We start from the raw sequence: 20,092 nt of genomic DNA, 5'->3' as shown, positions 1-20,092 counted from the left end.
TGAAAGGGGAAAAAAAAAAACAACGCGCAAACGCATATGCGGTCACGTTAGCAACACGAAAATGGAATCGCATTGAGAATCCACAGTTAAAACACACTTGCGGCCAAGCAAGGCAAGGACAGGCTGAGCGAACTGCACAGTGCACGACACTGTGCATAGTCCTCGTCCTTCGACGCGAAGAGAGAAGAGCAAAGCCGGCACGGCAAAGCGAGGCAGAGAAAGAGAGAGGCCGTGCGAGACAGTCGAGAACGGGGGGGGAACGGAAGAAGCAAAAATAAGATGAAAAGAGACTCCAGAGACAAGGGCAGTAAAATGAAGAGGAAGCGCACAGACGCGACGACACAACAAAAAGGGAGCAAAAAAAAAAACAAGGAAAGGAGGCCTCATCCCTTCCATGGGGAGAGACGTAGAAGGGGAGCAGAAGCGAAGCCACGAAGCTGGCAATTTCGCCAAAGCAGCAGCAGCCGACCGCAATGTGCGTCCTGTCGCCCATGCACCCCGTTTCCGTTATCTATACTCGTTTTTTTTTCGCCTCGTTCTTCACTATCTCCTTCTATTCCCTCCTGCGCTCGCGCGCTCTGTCAACAAAACGTCACACACAGCGCCAGAGCACGAGAGAGGAAGCTGTGGCCAGTGAAGTATAGTGAGGGAAGAGAGAAAAAAAAAAAGCGACGGTGCTGTCAAGAGGGTAGCTGATAAACAGGTGAGAGAAAGAGAGAGAAGGAGCACGGAAAGGGTAAGAGATTTAGGGAGGGGGAGGTCAAGAAAATCGTAAAAAAAAAGAGCGCATCAACCTGAGAGTGTAAAGGCTGTTGTGCAGCAGCATGAGCAAGCTGCATCAGCGCGAGCAGACGCAGACTGTCGTGTTCAGTGCAAAACACGCGCAGATGAAGCCAACCCCACAGAGAAAGTGAGAAGACACCGTGCATCGAAAACTGTTGCGAGCTAAGCATGTTTAAACAAAGAGGGGGGACAAAGTCAATCAACGACAGAAAGAAACAGAAAACGATAACCTCAGAAAGAACACACAAGGCGCCATAGAAAAGCGAAGCGAGCGAAAAAAAAAATGCAGCGAGTAAGAGACACAAACACATATGAACACAGAACGGGGCGCTTCAGTGCACCGTCTCTTCTGTGCTGTGTCTGGGTGGGCGTATGCCTGCGTGTGTGTGTGTGTGTGTGTGTCGGTCCAGCCCAGCCCACCTCCAGCTGTTGGCTTCCATCACAAGCTTCTTGAAACACCAGCTGCAGCCGGCGTTTTAGCAGAGACGTTGCCCCACGTCACGTCATCGTCCTCGATACACGGCACCATGGAGGGCATCGGCACCTCGCACATCAGTGTAGCAGCGTGCGCGCCGTCCGTTGTCGGGCCCAAGCTAGAGTGTCCTCGCGCTTTGGCATCGGCGCTCGGCGGCGCTGCAGCGCTGCGAGGCACATGCGTCATGGGCGCCTGCAGCTGGGGCGGAACGGTGTTGGTGGGGTTGACAGTCCCGTTCACTGGGCTGTCCGTCGCAGAGAAGATCGTCATCGGGACCGACTCCCGCACACCACCAGGGCTGCTGAGCTGCGGTGAGACCGAGAAGGGCGGCTGAGCGTGTGCCAGCTGGTGCTGTAGCGGCGACTGGTTCTGAAAGACATCTCTAGCCGCCTTCGGCACCGAAGCACCGGTTCGCAGCGGGTGTGTCATGGGCGCCGCTTGCACTTCGAAGATCGGCACCTGCTGTGGCGTCTGCTGAGAGGACTGCGGGCTAGGAGAGTAGGAGTAGTAGCCGGGGACGAAAACGTTCGGCTGCGGCTGCAGCGGCTGGCCCTGCGCGTCCGCAAAGACCTGCGGCAGCGTCACTGTCTGATAGTATTGCTGCACGGATGGAGGCGCAGCAGCCGCGTAGAAGGGCTGCGACGGCTGCGGCATCACCCTGTTCGCCGTCGTGAAGCCCTGAAGCCCGTTGGACACGATGACGCACTGACCAGGGGCTGCGGAAGCTGGTAGCACTTGCTGCGCAACACCGTTGTTCGGCGAGGGTGAGACGTAGACGTACGCAGTGTTCCCATTCGCATCAACCGTGGTTTGCAGCATGGGAGTTGCTGTGGATGTCGGCGCTGAAACAGTGAAGGGCAGTGTCTGTTGCCCACTCGGCGGCAGCGAAGGCGCGTGGCCCTCGTGAATGAAGATGGGGCTGTTGTGGCTGACATCCATCGACAGCGTCGGGGGCGAGAGCGTTGCCGAGGCTGGCGTGGAGAGAGGAACGGTCAGCGGCGAGACGGAGGCGGCAGTGGAGAGGTGGTTGCTCTGCATCATGGCCGTCGCGAACGCCTTGGCGGCCGTGTTCGTCGCGCTGCTCTCGCAGAAACGCTGCTTTCGGTCGATGCGGTCACGGTTGTCCTCAGCCAGCTTCACCATGAGCGGGATCCCCTCGCAGCTGTCAAACGGGCAAGTGTTGTGCAGCGCGCTCACCGCCTGCTCCGCGACGTCGTCGTCCTGGAAGAGAATAAAGGCGATGTTGCGCATTTGGCTGGCCGGGCGCGAGCTGTCGCCGTTGTCGCGGGTGGCTGCGGGGGCCGTGTCACTATGCAGGGTAACGTTGCTGATGGATCCGAACTTGGAGAAGATCTGGCGGAGATGACGCGCTGTCACGTCGAGAGGGATGTTGCGCACGAAAAGCTTGTGTATCTTGCGGCGAGCGTCGCCACACGGGGTGCTGTCATGCTCGCGCTTTGCCCACTGAATCGAGATGGGACGGCCGTAGAGCTCACGTCCGTCGAGAGCCGCCATGGCCGCGCGGGCCTCATCGTGGGTACTGTAGCGCACAAAGGCAGTGCCAAGGCTCTCGCCAGTGTGGATGTCTCGCATGAGCGCGAAGGACATAATCGTGCCGTACTGCTCGAACAGCTTGCGCATGTCATCCTCCGTCACAGCCGAGGCCAGCTTGCGCACAAAGAGATTTGTCTGGCTGCGAGGGCCTTTCGGGTCCAGCGCGACAGCCTCGTACGATGGCGGAGCCGCAGAAACGGCGGTGAAGGAGTTGCTGTTGCTGAACGATACCGACATGTCCTTCATCGGGGTGCCGAACGGCAAAGGCGCAGACGTCGCGATGACCCCTGGCGGCGACACCGACGACGGAGCGGCTGCAACAAAGTACATTTTTGTGTTGCTGTTGTTGTTTTGCAAAGACTGTCCTGTTGACGCGCCTCCTGTTTGGCCTGTAAGTGTGCGCGGTGACGAGAGGAAGCGGATACGTAAACGATACTGAGGAGTCGGGCTAAAAGGAGAGAGAGAAAGACCTCAAGCTAAACAAAAAGGGGGAGAGAGACGCAAGTCGCTCGAGCCTTCGTGTGAGGACGCCAAAGAGCGCGGCAGAGAGGAAAGGGAAAATAAAAAAGGACTTGAATCAACAAAGTAGAAGATATGGAAGTTATGAGAGATGAGGAGAATGATCGGTGACAAATAAGCTGTGTGCCCCACACACACACACGCATACACTTTTTTCTATTGTTCCTCTGGCTTCCTCTATTTATATCGATGAGGCCCGAAGAAGCAGAAGTTGTGGTGTGCGTGCGACAACGCAAAGAGCAAGCCGAAGGAGAGCACCCCAAGAAAAAGCCAAGAAGATGATCGAAGATGAGAAACAAAAAAAAAGGTGAGGTTCAATTGTGCGCCAATCAAAAAAAGTGTGAGTGAGACAGCAACAACAACGATACAATAAACACACACACGCACGCCCAAAAAAAAAAAACGCAAGGAAACCAGATCCTTTCCTGTTTTTTTTTTGCTTGTCGTTGCTGTTTTAAGTTCGGTTGCTGTTGTTTCTTTGTTTGCTTGTTTTTTTTTTCGTTTCGAGACGTTGGCTTTGTGCGCGTATCGCTATCGCGACCCTCGACTTCTGCGCTTGTGTGTCTGTGTGTGTGTGTGTGTGTGTGTGTGTGTGTGTGTGTTTCGTTCTGGTTGTGTCTTCCTCTTTCCCTCCCTTGCTTTTTTGTTCGAGTACCGGTTCGTTTGCCCTCTTCTCTTCTGTGAAAGAGAAACTGAAAACGACCGACTTCTTTGCGCACTACGGGGGCAGCAAGACCAGTGACGAGAACGCACAGGGGGAGAAGGGGGGCAGGGGGGAAACGTTTAAATAAATTTAAAAAAACGAAGGCGTGTAAGAGAAGCAAAACCAAACCGAAAGGCGCAAGAACACACACACGCACACGCGAATAAAACAAAGAAAAAAGAAGGGAGGAAATCCAGTGTGGCGAGTGAGAAGAATGGAAGTAATCAAAAAAAAAAAACAGAGAAAACTGAAAAAAAAAAGCGCAGAGAATGAGCCTTCTCTTTGTTCTTATTGTTGCTGCTCTCGTCGTCGTCGTCGCCGTGTGTGTCGGGGTGAGAAGAGGAAGGGGGAGGGAACGGACGGCCTTTGTCTCGCAGCGCTACCAAAATCAAAGAGAGAGAAAAGAGGGAAAAATGGGGAAAAGCGAGCCTGCGCGTGCTGGAGAGTTCGCGTTCTCTATCGGGCAAAACAGTCACACAACGGCACACGTGCTCTGGAAAGAACAACTGGAATCGGAGAAGAGGGGAAAGAGAGGGAAAACGCACAGGCGCCGAGTGTGAGTGTGCGCAAGCGAATATAAGAGAGTTAGAGAGAGAGCGAGTGAGATAGGATGTTTTAGTGGAGGGGGAGGGTTTGCGTAGGTGATGGTAAGGGTACCTCCTTTCTTTTTACGCCTTGCGTTGAGGTGAGTGCAGAAATGAGATGGGGGAGCAAGGTTCGGATAAGAGGTTTGGGAGGAGAGGGGAGGGGGGCTGCAGCGTGCTTGTTGCTTCGAGTGAGGGCGTGTGGCAACCAAGCAAAACAACGAAAAGGAGCGAGATATAGATAGGTGTATGGGTGTGTATCTGGAGCCGGAGGAAGAGAGTAAAAGAGGGGAGGAGGTAGCGTACAATGAACCGATTGCACGCGGTATTCAGTCGTCGTGAGAAGGTGATTCAAATTCGAAACGGAAAAAACAAGGGAGGAAAGGTACAGGAGAAGCAACGAAAAGAAAAAGATGAGAGAAACGTAAAGGGGATGATGAGAGATGGGCAAGAAAAAAAAAAACGCACGCGCACGTGTGCACACCCTCTTAAAGATATGCGACCTGAGAAGAGGGAGAGGTAAAAATAAAAGTAAAGAGCGAAAGGAGGGGAAAAGAGTTTAGGGGGAAAAACGCGCACACACAGGAGAACGAACACACAAACACAGAGAGAGAGAGACAGAAATAGATAGCGAGGGAGGGGAAAAACAAGAAAACACCGGCACACAGACACACACGGAGAGGGAGGAAGCGAAAGTGTCAGGATGCAGCACGAAGGAGAGGAGAAAGAAAAGCAAACCCACGTACGCACGCTTACAAACTTTCTGGCTAAAGAGAGATGCCGAAAGGTAAGGTGAAAACGAATAAAGGATTTCGGAGAAGCGGGATAGAAAGAGCGAAGAGCTGCTGGAGGTGTGGTGTAACTAGTGGATACACCGCTACCACCGTTACGCGTGTAGAATAACTAGAAAGAGCTACGAGCAAGTCGGTGGGGGAGGGGGGCTCTGTGTATGGCTTTAGTAAGCGTGTATGTGGAGTGCTTGTGTGTTCCTCCAAGGCAAAGGTGCGTTTGCTTTTTTTTTTCGTGGTTCACTCCCTTTTTTGTTGTTCTTTCTCTTTTGATGTTCTCGAAAAGGAATCCTTCTGTTCGCTTCTTTCCCTTGTTTCATGAAATCAGCGTGTCTCCTGTTGGGATCTCGTAGGCCGACTCACTCGCTGCCTTACCTCCTTTCCTTTTTGATATTTATATATATTGATATAAAAATAGGTACATATAGAGAGAGAGGTTGGTTTTTTTTTTGATGCCGTGGGATGTGCACGGCAAGCAGCGCAAGCACACTCTCTCTTCCTCGTCCTCGAGCTTCGTTTGCAACTGTGGTACTAACACACACACACACACACTCACACGCAGTGGGAGAGGGAGAGGGAGAGCTATGCGCACACGTGAGATGCACAGTTAAGCAGTGACACCGAGTCAGGGTTGGGCAGAGCCAAACACGCGCACAGGACGCGCGCTCACAGGCAGGCAGTCGTCAGAGCGTAGCTGTGACGCGAAAGAGAGAATAGAAAACGCACAAGGGCTGCAAATGTGAGAGAAGCCTAGCAAGTAAAGGGGGTGAAAAGAAAAAGAGAGACTGATGCAGAAGGCGTAGCTGATGGTGAAAGTCTGACCGGTTATGAGGTGGGGTGGGTGGGTGTGCGATGGAGCGTCAGAGAGAGTTCAGGGAGTGATGGAGAGCGCTTGTGTGGGAGACAGAGAGCAAGATGATGATGAGGGATGGGGAGAGGTGTAGGACGGTGCTGATAATGGCGTAGGGGAGTTACGACGGGGAAAGAAAACAGAGAGCCCCCTTGAGCGGTCAGAGAGAATGGAAAAATAGAAGAGAGAGGAATTACACACAAAAAATGAGCGAAGAAGACGAGGATGAGAAGACCAAAACACACACACACGTCGAAGCACAAGAAAGGGCAAGGAAACGAAAAAAAAAAGGAGGAAAGACCAGGAAGGAAAAAGAGCGCTAAAAGAAGAACGCCAACCACATAAAAACTTCCCAAAAGTGAAAACGGGAGGGCGGCAGACGAAAAAAAAAACACGAGAACACACAGGTAGACAGAAAACAAAAAGAGGAAGAAGAGAGCACCACAGAAAAACACAGGGAAAAGGGACGAGTACCAGAAAGCGACAAGTGTGAGATGTGTGGAAGGGAGGAAAGGGGGGAAGAGAGGGAAAGGAAAGAAATCACTGATGGAAGAGCACAGACGCACTGACACGCACGCACACGAAGAGAAAGAGGAAGCGTTGACGATAATGATGAGCTTCAACTTTCAAAGGCGAAAAGAGAGACGCACAACATGCACACACACGCCCACACGCAACGTCAACGAGTAGTGAGACCTTATGAGTCGAAGCGAAGAGCGCCGCCGCAGATTCTTTTTTTTTTTCGAAGGGGTGGGGGAGGAGTGGGGGGGGGTCTTTGATGAACAGCCGCGGAGGAGACGCGTGTCAAACGCGTGAATTTGCTGCAGGAGGAGGAAGGGGAGGGGAAATAGGCAAAGAACAAAATAAAAGGAGGTAAGGGAGACGGAAACAGAGAGATGGGCAAAGGGTTTGGTGAATGGGTAGGTGGGAAGAGAGGGGGAGGAGATGTGGATGGGATGACGGTGAATGCGGGTAGAAGGGGAAAGAAGTGGATAGCCTGTGCACCCCGGGCGGGGCGAGCAAGGAATGGGTGATTGCAAGTCGAGTACGCGATCAGCGCGCGCACACACAAGGAAAAAAAAGAAAACTAGTCGATCAATATGCGGTTGCGAGCCGGAGAGGAAGACAGCGACGAGCAAAGGAAGGGAAGCGGCACTGATGGACCCAACCGTTTTGTTTCTTGCTTCCTTTTCTTTTTTGCTGCTGTTGAGTTTTGCGTGTGTTGGTTCGTAGAGGAGCGAGGTGGATTGGGTGGAAGGAAACGAGAAAAAGGAACACACGAGTACAGAGCACACAGACGCAGAATGACGAAGCACACACGTGGCGACAGTGAAGGAAGAGGTGAACTTTAAAATGTTTAATGACATGCAAATAAAAACAAAAAAAAGAGAAGTAGAAACGAAGTAACCGGCTGTGTTGTGCGTGACTGTTTGTGCGTGGAGGGCTTTAGATGGAGGGGGTCGGTTCGAGAGATGGGGCGAGAGAGACGTGGGGGTGGAGGAGAGACGATTATTCGTGGCAACGGGATCAGCCATCGGCTCTGTCAAGCAGGTGACTCGGAGAGCGTCGCAGTGGGTTGCGTCAGGTGGAAAAAATCACGCGCAACGCGAGCGGAGAGGGACGGGGATGTGGGAAAGGAGCTGTCGTGTGCCGGCTCATTCCCTTCCTCCTCCTTTTCATGTGCTGTGCAGGGTAAGTCTCACGATAAAGCCGTGTGTCGCCATTTCTTTTCGTTCTCAGGCGCCATTGTGCGGGCGAAATTCCCGGAGGACTCATCCCGATAAAGGAGCGGCTGCTCTATACACATACGTGCAGCAGTGGCACGCCTAACTCTAAAGCGGCACGCGAAAAAAAAAAAGAAGCCCAACAACGGTAACTGTCGTTGAGGCACTTTAGCGCCCATGCGTACATAGCAGCCACACGCGGATAAGCGCCAGACAGCACCAGGCAGAACAAGGGGATCGAGAGAAGAAGCGGCACAGGGTGCAAGGCAAAAGGAGCGGCATCCACGCCACTTCTTTCATGACTTCCTAACGAGTTTTTTGCAGCCAGGCATGGCCCAACACCTCCTGCATCGTCGGTCGCGCCGACGGGTCCTTCTGGAGCATAGCGTGAATGAGAGAGAGCGCACCTGCAGATAGGGCCACGGGTTCGTCGAGGGTCAGACACACATTACCCGTGGCGGAGGCACCGCTACCAGTGAGCCCTGGCCCGCGGCCTTTAGGGCGTAAGCCGGTGAGGTTGGGCGGCAGCCGCTGGATGGCGTAAAGCGTCTGCTGAGTCGACTCGGTGTAGAAGGGCGGCGTGCCGGTCAGCATCTCGGCCAGCATGACACCAAGCGACCAGACGTCTGTCTTGGCCGAGTGTGCTTGGCCGGAGACCATCTCAGGCGAGAGGTAGTCCAGAGTGCCACACACGGTGCGGCGACCCTCTGCCACCCCTTCCGTCGGGTCCTCGTTGCTCGTGTCGTGCTCCGCGCTGCTACACGGTACGTCGTTCCTGTCGCCTGCAGTCTGAGCAGTAGCCGCTGACTTACTGGGTGGCAATGGATGCACAACAGGGCGTGACCAGCCAAAGTCTGCCAGCTTGGCAATGCCGTCTGCATCGATGAGCACATTTTCCAGCTTCAGGTCTCGGTGCGCCACTCCGAGCCCGTGCAGATGTGTCAGCGCCTTCGCCACGTGGCGAGTGTAGCGCGATGCCTGCCGCTCCGACAAGCGGTGCTGTGGTGCAGCTCTCAACCGACTCAGCAGCGTCCCGCCGCTGCAGTACTCCAGCACGAGACTGATGCAGTCTGGCGTAATGAAGTAGCTGTAGAGTCGCACGATGTGCGGGTGGCGCAGCGTCCGCTGCAAATTGATCTCCCAGCGCAGCTGCGCCTCCAGCGGTCGCCATCGCAGGCGGCTTCGGTCGATCTCCTTCAGCGCGAAGCACAGGCCCGACGCACGGTGCGTGGCAAGGGTGACGATCGAATAGCTCCCCTCACCGAGCACCTCCTCACGACGGAAATCTGCGGGGCGAAGCTCGTGTTGATGGATGCGGTGCGGCCGCGATGGCACTGGCGACGGTGCTGATGTGTCAATGATAGCGCCAGGGACTGAAGACGCCGATGCGGGCTGAGGATGAGAGCAAACGACGCGCGCGCCGCGAGAAGCAGATACCAGGGAGGGGTAAGTCGCAGAGAGCGGTGGTGAAACGACGCCCGACGAGGGCGAGGCCCGCACAACGGCCGCCGTGGAATGCGCCTTTGAGTGCGCAGATGTGGTCGAAAGGTCCCTCGGAGCGACACTGCCGCTCACGTCGCAACTTGCTGACGAGCCTGGCAGGTGAACGCGTGCACCCTTCGCCCCGACCACCGGGCACCCACCGAGAGATGTGCACAGAAAACGAAAAGGCGAAGGCGCAGCCCGCGAAGAGGGGTTTGATGTAGAAAGCAGAGGAGCGGCAATGGTGACGGCTGTCGCCGCCGCACTCCTGCCGACAGAACTGCTGTCGCCGTCTGGTCCCGGGCAAGATGACGGCTCTGCATGATGACGCTTTGCGCTCGGTTCCTCCTTCCCTCGAGCAGAGGCCGAAGCAGCCGGCAGCGGCGGAGCGCACGCTTGGCTGACACCTCCGCCAGACTTCTCTGGGCATGCGCGAATGTTGCCGTCCTCGTGTAGACGCAGTCGCATCGGGGCATGTAGCTGGTGCTGCTGCTGCTGCTGCTGCACTGGACCTCTTGACGGCGAGCGAATACCGTTGGTGATGCTGCCTAGCAGAGGCGAGGATGAGGAGGGGCATGGCGATGGCATTGTCCTCTCGTAAAGGCTGCAGCAGCAAGAGTGGCTAGATGCTCATGCAGATAATGAGCAGGCAAGGAAGGGAGGGAAGCAAAGGAACACAGGCGCCCCTCTGTGTGTGTGCGCGCGCGATAGGTCGCGCAGGCCCCCTGGATCTCTCTTTCAAAAAGGCCGTGCGTGAATCTCTACGTCTGTCTTGAGAGTCGGTGCCGCACTTCACCATCCCACACAGCGGCAACAAGAAAAGGCAGAAAACGATTTTTGTTTGTGCTGCTCTTCTACTTTCCGCCGAGCCAGGCACCTCGCGCTTCGCCGCGCCGATGTCCGTCTCCGGGAACCAGCGCCCCGTCGGTGGAGGGTGCGTGTGCAGGGGGAGAGACGGAAAGGAGAAAAGAGCGAGCAACGCAGAAGCTGGAGAGGAGCACAGGCATGCAGGAAGCCGAACTGCTCGCAGAAGCAAAATGCAAAGACTTTCAACGGCTGCAGGCACGAAAAGCCGCGCCCCCTCGCGTGTAGGGCAAAAAGGCTCCAATCCATCGTGCGGAGAAGGCGGTAGAGGAGATGCGGATGGCCCACACTGCTTTCCACGCCCCTCCTCCTCCTCCGGCCCACAGCTCCCGGATATGGATGCAAAAAGCTATCACATGCCTCTTTTTTCGCTTACTTTTCGTTTCCTTCCTTGTTGTTGCTATTAAGGGGGGAAAGCTGTGCTTCCTCTCCGCCACCACGCAGGAAGGTGTGGCCTGTCCCATGTGCACCACACCACCCTCCGATGGGCTTGCTGCTGCCTCGCAGCTCATGCTCTCCCGGCGTGTGATTCGGGAGAAGGCAAGGGAGGGAAGCGGAATGGCAAGCGAGCACGAGTAACAAGAGAGAGAGGTGAACGCCCCACGTGCACACGGGCACCCGCCCACATGAGAAAGAGGGGTTGTGAGGGGACGACGCTCCCTCTGTTCATCGAGTCCCGCGTTCTCGCCACTGTCCTTAGGTCCTCGCCTCTGACTTCAACAGCGGTGGCCCTGAGCACAGTGAGCGTGAGTCTGTGGGTGCGGTTATATCTTAGGCGCGAGTCAAAGCAAGGCAAAGGGGGGGAGGGGGTTAAAAGCGCATGCAGTGGAGTTGAGCGCTGTTGGTGTGGAGTGGAACGCTTATGTTAGCTTGGGGGAGTGGGAGTGAGGGTACACTGCACTGCAGAAGCTATGCACACGCGCGCGCACACACACACCGGGTGTTGTGTCGCTGCTATGAGAAGAGAGAGATGATACGGACGGGTGCGCGAGCGTCTTTCCTTCGCAGCACTCAAGAAAAAAAGGCGTGCACACACACAGGCAGCTCTACCGCCACCACCACCACCTTTCACATCCCTCCGTTTCTGCCCATGCTCATAGACACCAGTGCAAACACCCTACACCTCCCACCGCTGCCGGAAGGTCCAACTCCCTCCCGCACAACTGCTGAGACTACAGCGACGGTGCTGCTCGATGTGTCGCTTTCTTGTTGTCGCCCCTGGACTTGTATCTGGAGGAGGAGGGAGGGGGTCAACTTAGCCAGCCTTTCAGGTAGGTGCACCCCTTCGGATTCACCACGCCACGGCACGAAACGGAGCATTGATCCAGAAGGGGGCACCCGAGGCAGGGAAAGCCCACAGCCGGCATGTAGGACCAGCCGTCAACAGCGTCCTTCGAAGATGGTTGCGAGACGGGCGCCGGCTCCCAGAGGCTGGACTGGCGAAGGGCCTCCATGGTGCTGTTGCTGAGTCCGTCATCCTCTACATCGGGAATGCACCCACTTCCGCCACCAGCCGCAGCAGTTGACGCCAAAGAGGGCGGAGCAGCGGACGGGTGCCCAGACAACCCCAACACCAAGTCATTCTCTTGGCGCACGCGCTGCAGCGCCGGCCCCTCCATGCCTGTCGGCAAGGGCCGTTGGCGAGGACGCCGCGCCTGCGCTGTGAAGTGCCGCATCACACTCTGGCCGTGCGCAAGCTGGTACTGAGGTGTGTTGACCTCCTCCGTGGTGGCTGGTATAAGCATCTCCAGTACGCCGTCGAGGACGAGGGTGTGGACGAGGGTGCGCAGGTCCAGGTCGGAGAGCTGTTTCGCTACAAACGTGTAGCTGCTGCCCGCGGATGCCATGCCAGACGTGGACAACGACGGGCCACCGCCGGCAGGCCGCTGCATCGCTGAGTCAATCATGGTGAAGACAACGGGCAGGTTGTACGGCTGGGTGGATGTGCTGGACGGGTGATTCGCCGCAAGACCTGCGGCGGGCGGAGCGCTGCCACTACCACGGCCACCGGCAGCGCTCTGCACCGCTTCGACATGCCGCTTGATCTGGTCAAAGCTGACCATCCGCCGCGTTGACACAAACCGTGTCAGCTCGCGACGCCACTCATCCACAAAGGCGACGTCGAGCTCCTCGCCGCAGTACATGGCGCCCCCCGTGATGTGCGTCGACGGGTCAATATTGAAGAGTGTGTAGATGCGCTTCGCCCGGTTCGTGAAGGAGCGGTGCTCCTTTATGAGGTTCTTCGCCGTTAGCGCTGCGAGAGCCTTGCCAAGCTCCGTCTTGGGCATCCGCACCTTGCTCAGCAGCTGGGTCTGATCGATCCCACTGGACCCGCTCGCCCGCACCGCGTCGAGCACCAGAGACAGGTTCTCGTTAATGTTGTTCACGATGGAGATGTATATCTGCGTGTCGGCGCCGTTGCCGCGGCGCAGGCGCACTCGATTCTGCTCCATCAGTTGGCGCACCGCTCCCTCGCCGCCGCTGGGGCCGAGCTGCAGCTCCCTCTTGAGCCGCTCATAAGGGATGGCCTCCTCGGCGCAGGCGGAGAGCCGGTGCAGGATGCGCTGCTCCACCGTCATGGAAGACGAGAGGGACATTTTGCGCGATCAGCGAGGAGTGCTTCGGTTCCGAGTTGAGAGGAATCACATACGACAGGCAGACGAACAGGCACACACCGACACACACGCCTACCACGACAACGAAAGCGGATGCGGTACGCGAAACAGCCGCTCTGTCGTGCAAAACACTGGCCGCACACAACGCTGGTCGTGGAGAGGAGACAGTGAGGAGGCGCCCGCGCAGCGGTGCGTTGGCGGCTCCTTTGCCCGCCTTGGCGGTGTTCTCTCTCAGAGGACGTACGTGGAAAACGAGTTCGTCCACAGACGCGTGGCTGCCATGCGGCGGCATTCACGCAGCGGTGGCGTTGGTGAGCAGGAGAGTGCAAACGCGAGCAAGAAACAGAAGGAGGGAAAAGAGGCACAGAGAGTGCGAAGAGGGTGCGAAGGTGTTAAGAGCGTACATCGAGAGTGGAAAGAAGACACGAGGAGGAGGAAGGGCGAGAACAAGGCAAGAAGGAGCAAGAGAGGGGAAAGCCTGCGCCGCCTTTGCCGCCGCGCTGTGTACACTTTTGCGGAAGACTCAGGGTCTCGCTGGACAACAAGCTTGGATGCACCTGGCGCAAAGACGCGAGGAAGAGACGAGGAAGCTCGTGGGAGCTGCTCTTAGTGCGCGCGTGCGCATATAGGCAGGCGAGTGAGTCGTGTTGCTCCGCCTGTCTGCCTTCCTTTGCCTACCTTCTGCTCTTACCTTCATGGATCCATGTGTCTCGGATCTGGGGTGCCTGCGCGCCTCCGTGCGTGCGTGGTCCTCGTTGGAGGTTGCTGTGCGTGCCTTTTAGAAAAGGTAAAAAAAAGGCAGACAACACGCAACAAGAACGTCATGAAGGAGGCAGGAATAGAGAGGATCGAGGGCCAATACAGTGGGCCTGCCAGTGGGTGGAAGGGGCAGAGACAGAGCCAAAGAGAGATTAGCAACGGGAAGGAAGGAGGGTGGGTGACAACGCGGCACAAGGACGCCAGTTGGCTAATAACAAAAGAAAACCCTTTTTCAGCGTATCCATTCTGACATAGCGCATGTCTTGAGCTTCACTCTGCCTGAACTGTCACAGGACCCCACCGCCCGGTGCGAAGCAGCCGTGAACACACGCGTTTCAGCACAAGGCCCCCACTGAGCCATCGGAGAGCACGACCTCTGCCCTCCAACTCCACCCACCCACCCGCGGCCTCGCGGGTCGCCACAAAGCCGCTCCCCCATCGTGCCGGTCACCACTCCCGGCGCATCCCCGCTCGGGGGGTGGAACTCAGGCACCACGCACAGGTAGGCAGCGAGAGGGTCGGGTGCGATGCCCTCGAGTCCCGTGGACACCTTGACCATCCCGTTAATGACACAGGCGTGTCCCTTGTCGCAGGTGCTTCGACGCACAACGCCATCCAGGACCACAAGGCCGACATCAGTGGCGATGCATCGCTCTGGTCTCCCCCACTACGTCGTCGGCACTTGTCAATGGCACCACCAGAAGCCGCCCGGCATTGGGAAGGATAGGAGAGGGAGGGATGCTTGGCTTCCGCCCCACACAGGGTGTGGGGTGGGGGGACACGGGAGCCTGCGATACCACGCACTGCGGTGTCTTCCGTCATCAGGGACAGTTCAAGGCAGCAAGCCCGAAAGAGAACAAGTAGAGAGAAATGTGAGACTACGAGGGTGAGAGAGGGGGGGACGTGCTAGCGGAAGAGAGGCGAACGAAAAACAAGAGAGAAACAGACTCGTAAGCAGTGTCCCTGAGAGAACGTGAAAGAGGCCCCTTGAGCAAGACCCGGAAACACGTGCCCTATTGGTGGCGTGATGACTCCCTTCAGCGGAAGCCAGCGGCTGCTCGTAAGCGGCATTGACTCAAAAGAAAAAACAGCGTTCGTACGCTCTTGTCCCTCTTCGTTCCGCGTCTCCAGCTACTCCCAACCTCCCCATTCGGCCCGGCCGCGCCGTTGGCCTCAGCGAAGGTGCACGCCAAAACGACAGACTACCGGCAGCGTCCCCTTCCCCAATCGATCGGTATCCCTTTAGAGACCTACTTCAGAGGGCACATACAGCGTGCCCTAATCTCACTCACTGCAGAGTACATCAAGCCACAAAAGTGAAGCTGGCTTGAGTAGATTATGGAGAAGAAACAACGGACACACCAATCAAAGACGAACACTTCACATACAGGCAAGCCCAGCAGCACACGCCCTGCCCTGCTACTCGCACACCATACATCCCCTCTCCCTCACCTCAAATAGACGCGAGAGCCACGCCACAAAGGACAAAAAAAAAAAGAAATGCTCCCCCTAACAGGCAGAGAAGAGGAGGAGGTAACATCCCCGTGTCGGCTGCTGCGTAGAGATGGAACACAAACACATACAGACACACACGAAGAGAGAGACGTTAATAAGAGGAAGGGAGATGAAGCACAAGCAAGTCTCAACCAAAAAAAAAAAAGAAAGGGTGGGCGTCGGAGCATACGATGCAAAAGAGCGCCCATAGGGAAACAAAAACAAGGAGAGGTGCAAAGTGGGCCGACGGTAAGGCGAAGAAACCAACATCAGCGACATCACCACACAAACGCTAACACGTTAACCTTTTTTCAGCAAGGCTACTGAGAGAAAGAGAGTGACGAAAACGACCGTACCAAGAGAAATAAGAAAAGCAGCTCACTAGCACACGCACACACACAAACACACACCGCGCCATGACAAATAACAGAAAAATGTGAAACACTGACATATACAGAGACGCACCGGCCCAAGTACGCAGAGGTGCGGAGACGCTTGCGAAGAAAAGTGATGCCGAGGGGGGAGGGAGGGTGGAGGGTAGAGCGCAAAGAAACCGATTCGGCTTGTCCCCCCCCTTTTTTTCCTCGTGGGCCACCTCTTCCTGGGCTCTTTCTATGCGCTCACACGCACACAAAGAAAACATTTTCGACAAGGAGGCGCTCGAGAAAGTCAGCCACACAAAACAAACAGAAGATCGCACAGGCGAAACGCGGAAGGGGGACAACTGGAAGGGAGAAGGGCGGGGCGTACGAGAAGGTGAAATGGCGATATTCACACATACCCTCCACAAAGGCGAAGGAGGAGGGCGAACAAGACGACAAGAAAAGGGGCGGAAGACAGAGAGACAGAAAGCACCAGAACAGAGTTATGCTCGCGGTGGGAGGAGCGGGGAGGATGAATGTTGCCAACTCGGGCCAGACACCCTGCGAAACGCCCCCTCCCCCCCCCCCACGATACACTAACACAGGTCCGTTCTCGAGCAACAATGTTCGCACTGATTGTTGTGTTTCCCCACCACCACGACCATGGCCCTTATCTCTCTGCTTGTGGGTTGCTGCGAGCAATGGTTGCCGTGCTTTGTGTAGAGAGGCGGGAGAGGGGGAAGAAGGGGGAGGGGAGGGGGCTGCCTGTAATCCGTGTGTGTATAGCAACGCACAGAACGAAGAGAATCATGACCAGCAATGAAGAAACGCTGCGCAAAAGAGAGCGCGAGATCAGCGGGCGAGGTGGCGCGTCCTGGACAGCGGAAAACAAGAGGAACGAAGGCTGAATTTGCGTCTCGCTGTGCTGGCTGAATTTCCGTGTGGGTTTGGTTGGGGGGAGGGGGTTGTGGCGATCAAGTGCGCGCGCCCAGCCTCTCGTCTGTCTCTCATTCATAGGCGTCGGATGCTCCCCTGTCCCTCTACGCCTCGAGCCTCCTCCCCTCCCTCACCCTCTTTTTTGTTGCAAGGCGCTCATTTTGTGGCTTCTGCTGCAGCGGTGTTTGCGGCTGGCGCGCCTCCAAGCACCTCGCAGAGGGTGTTGCAAGACAGCATCAGAGCCGCCTTCAGGTCTGCCACGTTCGTTGTCGGGCTGTTCGTAAAGGCGGAGAGAGAAATGCGCACCTCCTGCTCATCGATCACGTACCCGAGACCGTAGCCGTTGCTCTGCATGGGGCCAAAAGTGTAGTACCGCAGCCACGGCTGGCTAAACTCGCTTGTGCTCAGCACCGACCTGCTCGTCTTGAGGAACAAGTCGTCTTCAAAGAAGGCAAGCGCGGCCTTGTCACCGTTGATGCGCGCGACGTGGCGTAGAGCCATAAGGTGGCGGTCGTATCCCTCGCCACGCGATGCGGCAGCTGTGAGGGCGACGTGTCGGTCGCTCGTAGCGCGGATTAGCTTAGTGAGCATTTCTTTGCCGTTCGTGTCCAGCACCGCGGCGTGCTCGCCGTCCTGCTGAAGCTGCGCGAGGTTTTTCGCTAGCGCCAGCATCTCCTCGGACGTCGTATGCACCAGCTCCGTGGTGCCGTGAAAGAAGCCGGCCGTGCTGCACACCTCCGTCGTGCTGTACAGCTTGTTGCGCATCTTATACATGGCTAACTGCAGGCACATCTGCACAAACGCATCCGGCTCCACCTTTAGCGCGGACAGCTGCACCCTGCCACAGGGAAGGTGAATGGAGTGCACCTCGGTGTCCGTCACAATCGCCAGCGCCTCCTGGCGTGCCGCGCGGATGTGAGAAACGAACGACTTGCCGTATGTCACGCTCAGGTGGCGCACGATGCGGCTCACGGCAACACCGTCGATGCCATCCGTCGACCCTCCGCTAGCACCCCTCTCTTTGAGGATAGAGAGTACGTCGCCTATCCATTTGGCCCAGTGCACGCGGTCGCTCGATGTCGAATCGAAGTTGAACGCCACCTGCCCATCCTCGGAGACGATCATCTGATGCTTGTCGTACCAGCGGTTCTCCAGCTCCTCCTTGCTGCCGTGCAGAGCCGAGGCCTCCGCCAGACTCTCGTCGTTGCCCCACTTCATGCTGTCGAGACACACCACCAGGATGCTTTCGTGGAAGAGGCGCAGCACCTCGGCGTTTTCGGGGGTCTTGAGGAGCTCTTGGTACGCCTGGCCCCACACAGCGCGGCTACCAGCCGTCAGCACCGACACAGGAGACGTATTGTCCTGGTCGGGAGTGATGGTGAGGATCAGCTCGAAGGCTTTCTGGATCAATCTGCGATCGAGCACGCGCTCGTGCTCGTCAAAGACGCGGACCATGTAAGGGTGGCCATCGTGCAGTACTATGATGTGGCTTAGCTTCTCCAGTGGCGTGGTATGTAGCAGATCCGTCTCCTTGGATGGAATGAGGCTACGGCCAAACTCGGTGAGGAGCGGCGACACGTCGTACTGCGCCGCCGGATCAGCCGGGACGGAGAGACCATTCGTCCGAAGTTCCTGAATCCAGCACGCGATACCGTAGGTGAGGGCCGATGCCACTCCAGCCTGCGTCCTATCCGCCCCGGCGATGTCCTGCTGCAGAACAAAGCTAGCGTTCATATTCACCTCTTGTGGGGAACGGCTGTTGAGGGCCGACTGTGCCAAGAGGCCCTCCACGTACGTGAACGGCGCCTTGCCCGACTCCGCGGCGGTCATGTCCGCGTCCACCAGATGCCTCTGCAGCACAGGGGCGGAGGAGTTAACGAAGGCGTCCAGCTTGGCTAGGTGCGGCGCCGTCACCTCGGGTGACCATAGTGCACGCAGCGATGAGCGGTACCCGTCCATGGTGGCCGCAACCGACGGAATGGGCAGACGCGGCAGCTTGAGCACGTTGCCCTGCAGCTCGGTGGCGCTGATGCGCTTCATGATCAGCGGGAAAAAAAAAAGGGGGGGGGGCAAGAGGAACGAAAGTCTCTTCAAAGCGATGAGATATATCAGAAAGAAAAACGATGAGCCGATGCTCCGTCTCGGCTGAAGCCGCTCACGATGGCAGATGTGTGTGCGATGGGTTCGTCTCTCTCACTCTTTCTGCGACGGCAAGAGATGATAGGGCTGCAAAGCGATCTAAATACCACGACACTTCACGAAAAGGTCAGAAGTGAAGGTCGCTGAAAATCGTTCTCCCTTGCCGATCACGCGGACGCCTCTGGGTTCTTGTGGAAAGCAACTGAGAAAGAAAAAGAAGACGCTTCTGTTGTGCGGCTGCGAGGAAGCGTGATCCGTCTTCGTCGCGTCGTGCACGCGCGCTCCGTCACACGCGTTCTGCTGGTGCCAATAAAAGAAACAAAAAAAAAGTCTAGAAAAGAGAGACCGTTACCGCCTGATATCGTCTCTTTCCCCGCCGCTTTTGTGGAGGCTTACACACCGCTCCCTCACTACACGCGAGAGGGCAGGCAAACGAACTCCCACACCAGAGACGACAAGGTGTGTATGCGCGTGTGCGTGGAGGTGCGCGCTGCGGAGAGACAGCAGCGCTAGTTGTCCCTCTCTCTTATGTGGAGTGCTCTGCGCCGTGCGTGTGTGCGGAGGTGGGACCCGTTTCGCGTCGTAGCAGCTCAGCACAAATACACATCAAAAGCCAAAGAACCGGAAAAAAAAACTGAAAAAATTGGGGTGTCCTTTTCACACTTTTTTTATGCCCAAAGAGAAGCGGGAATGATAAGGAGAGCGTCTGTGATGGTGGTGGGAGGGGAGGGGAGAGGAAAGGAGAGGGGTACTTTTTTTCTGTTCTTTTTCTTCTTTAAAGGAAAACGAAAAACTGTGTGACGCACCGTGTCTTCGATGTGAGGAATAACAAATAATCGAAACAACAAACCCGAAACCAAAACGGAAAGGGAGGGTAAAGAAGACGAAGAAATCGCGTAATCTGCGTGTCTGTACGTGCTTTTCGTGGATGGCGGCGTGTTTTGAGTACGGAGTGCGTCTGTGTGCGTTACTAGTTGTATTCTTCCTCAGAGGCACGTGGGGATGCAACCGACAGACGCACAGCCGCGTTGCCCAGAAGAAAGTGGGTGAGCGCGCGCAAGAGAGAGGGAAGAGAGATTGGGAAACGACAGAAAACAAAATTGAGGAGACGTGCAGTCGCAAAAAAAAAGCCTCTGAGACTTTGTGCGGGCGTGTCTGTGTGGGGGACGGGAGGAGGGGGAGGGGCGTAGACCCCAGAGGTGAGAACCCAGAACAGTCCCACGCGGACACACACGCATACTCGTGCATTCGCACGAGCACAGAGAGACGGCCGTATGTGTGTGTGTGTGTGTGTGTGTGCGGTTGTGTGCCAGTGGTGTCTGCTTTTGTTTTTTTTTAGCAAGGGAATCACCAAAAACGGAAAGAATGTGAACGTCGACAACCCCACAACCGGACAGCAATACCGAAGCCACCACAGACGTGCGTGGAGAACGATGCCCACGCGCAAGTGCTTTGGATCGC

General features: G+C 56.5%; 5 protein-coding genes across 5 annotated transcripts; all 5 read right to left on the bottom strand.

Annotated features, from left to right (window-relative positions):
• Positions 1 to 1,222: 1,222 nt before the first annotated feature.
• Positions 1,223 to 3,142, bottom strand: LDBPK_291440 (RNA-binding protein, putative; the record flags this gene model as incomplete). Its single annotated transcript, XM_003862513.1, has 1 exon — positions 1,223 to 3,142. One exon carries the CDS (start codon positions 3,140 to 3,142, stop codon positions 1,223 to 1,225), a length of 1,920 nt encoding a protein of 639 aa, XP_003862561.1.
• Positions 3,143 to 6,882: 3,740 nt separating this feature from the next.
• On the bottom strand, positions 6,883 to 7,791 carry LDBPK_291430 (hypothetical protein; the record flags this gene model as incomplete). The annotated part of the gene is made up of 1 exon (XM_003862512.1): positions 6,883 to 7,791. The coding sequence occupies one exon, from the start codon at positions 7,789 to 7,791 to the stop codon at positions 6,883 to 6,885; it is 909 nt and encodes a 302-aa protein (XP_003862560.1).
• A 495-nt stretch (positions 7,792 to 8,286) lies between these two features.
• On the bottom strand, positions 8,287 to 10,050 carry LDBPK_291420 (serine/threonine-protein kinase, putative; the record flags this gene model as incomplete). The annotated part of the gene is made up of 1 exon (XM_003862511.1): positions 8,287 to 10,050. The coding sequence occupies one exon, from the start codon at positions 10,048 to 10,050 to the stop codon at positions 8,287 to 8,289; it is 1,764 nt and encodes a 587-aa protein (XP_003862559.1).
• A 1,526-nt stretch (positions 10,051 to 11,576) lies between these two features.
• Positions 11,577 to 12,923, bottom strand: LDBPK_291410 (hypothetical protein, conserved; the record flags this gene model as incomplete). Its single annotated transcript, XM_003862510.1, has 1 exon — positions 11,577 to 12,923. The coding sequence occupies one exon, from the start codon at positions 12,921 to 12,923 to the stop codon at positions 11,577 to 11,579; it is 1,347 nt and encodes a 448-aa protein (XP_003862558.1).
• Positions 12,924 to 16,648: 3,725 nt separating this feature from the next.
• LDBPK_291400 (carnitine/choline acetyltransferase, putative) lies at positions 16,649 to 18,532 on the bottom strand (the record flags this gene model as incomplete). Its single annotated transcript, XM_003862509.1, has 1 exon — positions 16,649 to 18,532. The coding sequence occupies one exon, from the start codon at positions 18,530 to 18,532 to the stop codon at positions 16,649 to 16,651; it is 1,884 nt and encodes a 627-aa protein (XP_003862557.1).
• Positions 18,533 to 20,092: the final 1,560 nt, after the last annotated feature.

Source organism: Leishmania donovani, chromosome 29, assembly GCF_000227135.1.
Source record: "Leishmania donovani BPK282A1 complete genome, chromosome 29".
NCBI lineage: Eukaryota > Euglenozoa > Kinetoplastea > Trypanosomatida > Trypanosomatidae > Leishmania > Leishmania donovani.
This window is presented reverse-complemented; position numbering and strand designations above follow the sequence as displayed.